Genomic DNA, 8,653 nt, shown 5'->3' with positions numbered 1-8,653 from the left:
TTTCTTGAGATATCCCCGGGCGCCGGGAGCCGACGGAGGTCTCGGTGTGATCCACTCAGGCGTCGGGTTCGGAAGTCCTCCTCAACCACAGGGCCACCTGGCTCTGGATCTCCTAGGGGAGGGAGGAGGAGTGCGTCGGCAGTGATGGATGCTCAGACCCCCCTTCTCTCTGGGGAGGCCTGGGCTTGCTCCCGCTCACCGTTATGGGCAGATACCAGTTTGTCCACGAGGGTCTGCTGGTGAAGATCATCTGAGGTTTAGGAGGCCTTGGACCACCGGAGGTTCGCTGGTAGTACCAGAACCTCCTCTGGATCAGCAGGTCCTCCTAAGGCTTTCATCAGAGGACTGATCCACATTTATGAGCCTCACCTTCAACCCCAGATGATGATGTTTTTTTCACCTGTGGAGGTTCTCAGTCATCGAGGTCATGGTGAATTCTTGTTGAAATCTTCTTGATGTGGCAACTGGACTTGAATTTCTTCTTCAGTTCCTCTTCAGAACTGAAGGAGCCTTCAGAACCGAGGGGTGAAATGTCTTCAAGCGAAGAAACTGAAGTCCAGTTGCCAAAACAAGAAGATTTCAATGGATGTTGTTTTTGTTTTCATCCATTCATTTGTTCATGTTCACCCTGGACCGGTAGCCAGTTGATCACAGGGCCACGTTTCCAGATGCAACCATTCACCCTCTCATTCATGCATCATAATGTAGCGCGTCACGAATGTTGGGGTTTGCTGGGAATTATATGAGTGTGGTTTGGGGGCGCAAGGAATTCTGTTTTGTTTTTTGTTTTTTTTTACCTGGAATTGAGCGGGAACAGTTAGTTGTATTGAGTTTTGTGTGGCGTGGCTATGGCCAACAACGGCTATTGCTTATAAATGGACGTTTTACCGTCAACCAGGTGTTTTCCCTCACTAAAATGCTACAATATATAGACATGCAATCATTCACCCTCTCATTCACACATCACATAAAAACACACAACCATTCACACTTTTATTCACATGTCATTTAGAGATACAACAATACAGATAACAAGTAAAACGGCGACGTAGACAGAGGGCCGCTCTCTGGCCTGAGCAGTATTTAAGGATATTTATGATTCTTGCCTCCTACCTGAAATCAAAGCTTGATGTTGGTGCACCCCATGCATTTTTTTTCACCCGCGTGAGTCATTTCCCCGAGCGTTTTATGTTTTAACACTCATGGGCTAGCATAGTTCAGGTTTGTGACAACAACACCAACAAGCAATGTTGGTCACTTGTAATGAGTTTTGGGACTGACACCAAGTTTAAGGTGTACTATATCCCATCTCGCAGCCCCGGTCATGTCTGATTCAAAATCGCTGTGAAAAGAATGATTAGCGATGAGCACAGACAATTTCAGGAGATGTGGGAGACGGAATATTTTTGTTGAATATTTTGTGTCTTATATGCATGGCTAAATTTGCGGAAGAATATAACATCGGACGTCATTACCATACCGGACATGCCGAGGAGTATGTGAAATACTGGGGAGATGAGGGAGAGAACGGGTTCCCAATCTTATGGCGTGTCTATTGAGCCAACAAGAATTTTACAATAAAACAAGCAAAGAGAGCGATGTGACAGTCGGAGCCAGTACGTGGTGAGTGGGATGATTGCTAAGGTGGGAAAGCTGTTCAAAGACTCCGAGTTCAATGAAAAGTGCATGTTACAGGCTTCAAGTACAGTCTGGGAAAAGAAGAGTCACTTTAGCATGTCTGTGGAGGTTCTCAGTCATCCAGATCATGGGGAATTCTTGTCAATATCTTCTTCTTGTGGCAACTGGACTTGAATTTCTTCACTTCACTTGAGCTTTTCAGTTCTGAAAACTGAAGAAGAACTGAAGAACCCTCATCTTGGATGAGGACTGAAACGTTTTAAGAGTAGAAATTCAAGTCCTGAGGAATGACATGGGTCCCTCTTCCCCCCTCTACCACCCAAAGGAAGGGCCAAGGGGGTCAGATGCAGTGTGAGCAGGGCGGTAGCCAGAGTGGGGGAACTTGGCGGCCCGATCCTCGGATGCAGAAGCTGGCTCTTGGAATATGGAATGCCACCTCTGGCGGGGAAGGAGTCCGAGCTGGTGCACGAGGCTGAGAGATTCCGATTAGATATAGTCGGACTCACCTCGACGCACAGCGTGGGGTTTGGAACCAGGCCTCTCGAGAGGGGCTGGACTCTTTTTTTTATTCTGGAGTTGCCCCCTGTGAGAGGCGCCGGGCAGGTGCGGGCAAATTGATTGCCCCCCGTCTCGGCGCCTGCAGGTTGGGGTCCAACCCGGTGGACGAGAGGGTAGCCTCCCTCCGCCTTCAGGTGGAGGGACAGATTCTGACTGTTGTTTGTGGTTATGCACCCAACAACAGTTCAATCTTGGGTCCCTAGAGGGGCTGCTAGAGAGCACCCCCACAGGGAATCCCTTGTTCTAGTGGGAGACTTAAACGCTCACGTGGGCAACGACAGGCGACTTGGAAAGGGGTGATTGGGAGGAATGGCCCCCCTGATCTGAACCCAAGCGATTTTTTATTACTGGATTTCTGTGCTCGTCACAGATTGTCCATACTGAAAACTATGTTCAGGCATAAAGGTCTCCATATGTGCACTTGGCACCAACACACCTTAGGCCACAGTTCTTTGATCAACCTTGTGGTCGTATTGTTGGACTTGCGACCACAAATCCTGGACACTTGGGTGAAGGGAGGGGCGAAGCTGTCAACTGATCACCACCTGGTGGTCCTGGCTGTGATGGTGGGGGAAGATGCCGGTCGGACCGGGCAGACCCGAACGTAATGCGAGGGTCTGCCGGGAGCGTCTGGCAGAGCCCCCTGTCAGAAGGAGTTTCAACTCCCACCTCCAGCAGAGCTACAACCATGTCCCGAGAGAGGTGGGGGACATTGAGTCCGAATGGAACCCTCGAACCTGCTGGTGGACTCCAGCGGTGAGGGATGCCGTCAAAACTGAAGGAGTCCAATCGGGCCTTTCTGACCTGTGGGGCTCCAGAAGCATCTGACAAGTACCGGCAGGCCAAGCAGCATGCGAAAAAAAAAAACTCGGGTGTGGGAAGAGTTCAGGAAGACCGTGGCCTCTGGTGGGCATCAAGGAGATTCTGGTCCACCATCCAGCGGTTCAGGAGAGGTAAGCAGTGCTCCATCAACACTGTGTGCAGTGATCTACTGATCTCAACTCGAGATGTTGCAGATCAGTGTCAGGAATACTTCCGAGACCTCATCAACCCTGTGTAAATGCCTTCCAATGAAGAAGCACAGCCGGGGGACTCTGGAGTAGAAACACCTATTTCCGGGGCTGAAGTTGCTGAAGCAGTCAAAAAGCTGTTCAGTAGCAGGGCTCTGGGGGTGGATGAGGTCCGCCCTGGGTAGCTCAAGGCTCTGGATGCTGTATGGCAGTCCTGGCTGACATGCCTCTGCTGCAATGCATGGATATTGAGGACAGTGCCGCTGGACTGGCAGACCGGGGTGGTGATCCCCCTTTTTAAAAAGGGGGCTCAGAGGGTGCGCTCCAATTACAGGGGGAATCGCACTCCTCAGCCTCCCTGGAGAAGAGGGTCCACTTGGTTGTTGAACCTCGGGAGAAGCAGTGTGGTTTTCGTCCTGGTCGTGGACCAGTGGACCAGCTCTATACCCTCGGCAGGCTCCTCGAGGGGGCATGGGAGTTTGTCCAACCAGTCTGCATGTGTTTTGCGGATCTGGAGAAGGCATTCCACCGTGTCCCCCGGGTCGGTGACAAAGGGCAGCCCTTTGTCACCGAGATTCTATTCATAACTTTTATAGAGAGAATTTCTAAGTGCAGCCAGGGCGTCGAGGGGATCTGGTTTGGTGGCCGCAGGATCAAGTCTCTGCTTTTGGCAGATGATGTGGGTTCATCTGGTCATGATCTCCAGCTCTCTCCGGAACGGTTCGAACAGGCGGATGACAATCGGCACCTCAAAATCCGAGACCGTGGTGCTCAACCGGAAACGGGTGGAATGCCCACTCCGGGTCGGGGAAGAGGTCCTGTCCCAAGTGGAGTTCAAGTATCTCGGGGTCTTGTTCACGAGTGAAGGAAAGATGGATGGAAATTCAAGTCCAGTTGCCACAACAAGAAGATTTCGACAAGAAGTCACTTTAGCTACTTCTAAACTTAAATAATAAAGAATAAGAATAAGATGCAGTATGCTAGTGACCCCACCTGTCGGGCCTTCCTCAGCGAAGCGCGGTCGGTGATCCTCCCACTCATCATGTCCGCACAGTGGGCCGAGTCTTTGGTGAAAACTGTCCGGGCTCCGCTGCCACCGCCAGGGAGGACAGAGAGCTGGTGCCAGGGGTCGACGCCACCTGCATCACACGTTCAACCGGTAAGTGAGGTCCGCTTGATACCGTTACCCACGGGGTCGGCCCCAGGCTCACCGTTGACGTAGATCACGCCGCCCGTTTGAGGACGGCTCCCACCATAGAAGGCGTTGGTGAAGGACACGCGCTCGGGCAGGGAATGCCGGGAAATACCAAACAGCAGTGGACAGAGAGCGGTCCAGCTCTGCAGGGTCAGCATGCCGGAGAATGGACATGAGGGGTCCTCGCATGTTTGGTCTGCACACACACACACACACATGCATGCATGCATGAATTCACATGCATGCATTAGTACGCACACATAGAAACAGACAAAAGAAAAAGTGTGATATCAGTGATAAAGCTGTGCGCATGTATGTGTGCGTGAGTGTGCATGCATATGTGCACCATTAAAAAAGACAGTCATCAGTGATAGAATCAGATGTGTGTGTGAATGCACACACATGCACATGCACAAATAGCATTGAGTGTGTATATGCATGTGCATGTATGCAAATATGGATGCAAACACAACCACAGCAAATGGTCAGTGACGTATGTGTGTGTGTGTGTGTGTGTGTGTGTGTGTGTGTGTCCCCACAGAAGCCGAACTCGGAGCAGGTCTGGTAGGTCCACAGTCTCTCTGTTCTCCTGCTGGAGTGGAGTGACACGCTCATCAGATCTCGAATGGTTTCCTCATGAGACACATCCAAGCAGGTTTCGTCTGCGGTGGAGCGGTAGATCTGTAGAAGACACACACGCACACACACACACACACACACACACACACACACACAAACTCATAGCAGCACGAACCTGCCACTTCTCCTCAATTGTAACTCAACACTGACACCTGCTGTTAGTGACCGAGCAGTGTGTGTGTGTGTGTGTGTGTGTGTGTGTGTGTGTGTGTGTGTGTGTGTGTGTGTGTGTGTGTGTGTGTGTGTGATGTGATGTGATGTGACTCCCTCTCTGCACCTGAGTCAGTTTAACAAGGGGGCTGTAAGGTTGACCCTCATTGGTCAGAACGTCACACATCTCTCGAATGGACATAAGTACGCCTTCCTCGTTGTACTGCACCGTTCCCATGATGATATCAGCCAGGCTTTGCATCAACTCCATCTAGAGGGAAGCAATAGACGCAACCGTTCAGTCTGAGGGAGCAGAACACACTTGATGTCCTGAAATTTGTTTCCGGGTTTCCGCGGGAGCTCCTCACCTGGTCGTCTGGACTCTTTGGGATCTGACAGCAGCCGAAATCCGCAGCCACCTGGCTGGCGTTGCCACCCGTCAGCGCCGCTTCCACGGCGGAGAAGGACCTCCGCACCTCGGCCAGACACTGTGTGGGAGACCGCCGAGAAAGGGGTTAGTAACGCCCGGGGAGCGAGGGGTGTTAGAAGGGTCATGGGGTCACAGGCCTCCTCCGCACCTCCCTGGAGCCGCCGACCGCTTCGTTCATCAGACTCAACCCCACGATCTGAGAGGAAACCACAGGGAGCAAAGGTGACTCACACTCACACACACCTGTCTGCACACAGATAAATCTCGGTGTCTTACATGGTTGTAGGCCGAGAAATCCAGCTGTGCCTGGACAGGAGCCGATGACGCGACGGCTCCGTGCACCAAGTGGGGAAACTGCGGGGGAAATAGAACATGTTTGGACGAACAGGCAAGGCGAGTATTCAGTCAGTCAGTTCTATTTTATTTTTATTTTTATTTCATTTTATTTTAGTTTTGTTATATTTAGTCAACCATTAATTTATCCACTGGATTTTGTTCTATATTATTTTATTTTCTCTATTTGTTTCTTTTATTTCATTTTTTTCATGTATTTCTACATTTATTTATTATTCATTTTATTTTTTTATGAATTCATTCAATCATTCAATATCATTCTATTTATTTTGAATAATTTAAACTTTTTTACGATTTTATGTATTTGTTTTATTTTTACTTTTATTTAATTTTTTTGTTCCATTTTATACATAGGTTTATTCAACTTTTTTTTCAAATCTGTCATATTCTATTAAATTTAATTTTATTTTATATATTTTATTGGATCTTTTTATTTCAACATTTATTTGTTTAATTCATTTAAGTTATTTATTTAGTCATTTTATTTCTTTAAAATTTCCTTTTATTCTATTTTTTATTAATTCAAACACAATTTATGTCTTTTTAATTTATTTATTTACTTATTCATTTTGTTTCCATTTTTATTTAATATTCATTTTTAGTCAATACTATCCATTGTCCATTCAAGTAAATTCTACATTTATTTTTATTTTATCTATTTATTATTTTCATTTCATTTTATGTTATGTATTTCTACAGTATTTGATATTCTTTTTTTTATTTTATTTTATTTCATTTTTTTATTATCATTTTTTTATTTTGACTTTTTTTTTATTCATTTTATCTATTTATTTATTAAGTCATTCAATTTTAGTCTCATTTTATTTACCTTTTTATTCTATTCTCTGTATTGATTTAAACTTAATTCATTTATGTATTTTATTCATTAAAAAAATGTACATTGTATTTGATAATTCAGTTTATCCAACTTTTAATTCATTCAAATTCTCTAAAGTGGATCTAGTTGAAGTGTGGTGTGCACCTTCCCCCTGAACCAAGCCGCCAGGGCCCCGGAGTAGGAGCCCCCAAAGCTGATCCAGGCATTGGCAGCGCTCAGGTTAAAGACTCGGCTGATGTGAAGGTGGAAGGTGGCCAGATCCGCCAGCCTGGACGCACAAGAGACAACCCCACTGAGACATCAGCAAGAAACACACCAGCTACTTTAATTCCCCAAGTAGTAAACAGGGTAGTACTTGAAGAGAGAGTCTAAACTCCTGTTACTTCTAATCCAGTATTTTGGACGGATTGTCCTGGAAAATTCATGCACAGGATGGACTTTATAATAAATGCAAATACTCTTTTTTGATTTTGCCCACTCACTCGCTCGCCTTCTCATACAAAACTGGTCTGAAAGTGTAAAGGAGTGAGCTGCTGACTCCTGCACCCACTTACGCCTGCTGGCTGCTCAGGTGCACCAGGGTCTCCGTCCGCAGGCCATCCGGATTGATGCTGTCGCCGTAGAAGCGATGCTCCACGGCCAATAGCAGCGCGCCGTGAACTCGGGCCATGTCAGCGTGGTGACCTGGGAGTAAAACGTCATCGCGCTTAGATACTGCGTGATGCATCCCCTCGCCGTCGCGTTGAGTCACCTGCCACGACGTCCAGCTCCGACAAAGGCCCCTCCCCTCCGATGAAGAGGAACACAGGGCCGTCGGGGCGCCGCCAGAATGCCTCATTGATGAAGAACCTCTAGGCAAAGCAAACGCGGAGGACGTTGAGATCTGGCTGGGGACTCTGGAGGAAGATCTGGGATCTCCTCTCCTACCTGGGGGAAGGTGCCAAGGTCCCGGCCGCTGAAGTGGTCCAGCCGTTGGTGCAACCTGCCCTCCTTGACTTGATGCAGGAGATACTGCTTGGCCTCCTGCAGCCGGAGGGTCCGGGCGCGCTCCTTCACCCGCGTCAGGAGGCGTCCTGGTGCGGAGGAGGACACAAAGCAGAGCAAATCCACCTCCAGATGAAGGAAATGTATTGTTACTCACCGCCGTGCAGCAGGTCCACCAGCTGGAAAAGGAGGAGCAGGAGGCTTGCCGGCGAGGAGGTCATCATGCTCGGAGGTGGAACTGCACTTTGCAAGGAGGTGCGTTTGTTTATATATTCACCTCAGGAAGACATGTAATGAAATGGTCATGACAACTATGTGTGTGTCTGTGTGGTGTGTCAGCAGAAAAGAGCTTCGCTTCGGTGATGTAATAAGATCTCTCTGCAGTGTAATGGCTTTTTTTGAGTTTCAGAGAGCGGTGTGTGTTTGTGTGTGTGTGCATTTGGGTGTGTGTTCATGTGTGCGAAGTGGAAAGCGTCTGATTCTGAATGGGGGGGGGGGGGGGCACCGTGGACACGGTCGGCTTGACGACAACAGCTCCTGAACTGCTGGGTAATAGAGCCTCTATCTATCTATCTATCTATCTATCTATCTATCTATCTATCTATCTATCTATCTATCTATCTATCTATCTATCTATCTATCTATCTACCTACCTACCTACCTACCTACCTACCTACCTACCTACCTACCTACCTACCTACCTACCTATCTATCTATCTATCTATCTATCTATCCAAGAATGATCCATCCATTAATCCATTACAATAAAATCCAAATTGCATTGATGCACCGTGTATTTATTCATGCAATTATCCGTAATTTTATTTAGTTTAACTCATCATATTCTATGTCTATTT

At 47.8% G+C, this 8,653-nt stretch overlaps 1 protein-coding gene across 1 annotated transcript; it reads right to left on the bottom strand.

Annotated features, from left to right (window-relative positions):
• Positions 1-8,017, bottom strand: prss16 (serine protease 16). Its single transcript, XM_086178048.1, has 12 exons — positions 7,954-8,017; positions 7,740-7,885; positions 7,564-7,663; positions 7,367-7,496; positions 6,957-7,080; positions 5,897-5,974; positions 5,769-5,816; positions 5,559-5,678; positions 5,318-5,461; positions 4,418-4,544; positions 4,200-4,345; positions 1-112 (listed from the first exon to the last, which is right to left on the bottom strand). Exons 1-12 carry the CDS (start codon positions 8,015-8,017, stop codon positions 56-58), a joined length of 1,284 nt encoding a protein of 427 aa, XP_086034174.1. The 3' UTR covers positions 1-55.
• Between the last annotated feature and the right edge of the window lie 636 nt (positions 8,018-8,653).

This window comes from Fistularia commersonii, chromosome 3 (genome assembly GCF_037954325.1).
Source record: "Fistularia commersonii isolate RoL2024-O1a breed Wild chromosome 3, RoL_Fcom_v1.0, whole genome shotgun sequence".
Taxonomy (NCBI): Eukaryota; Metazoa; Chordata; class Actinopteri; order Syngnathiformes; family Fistulariidae; genus Fistularia; species Fistularia commersonii.
This window is presented reverse-complemented; position numbering and strand designations above follow the sequence as displayed.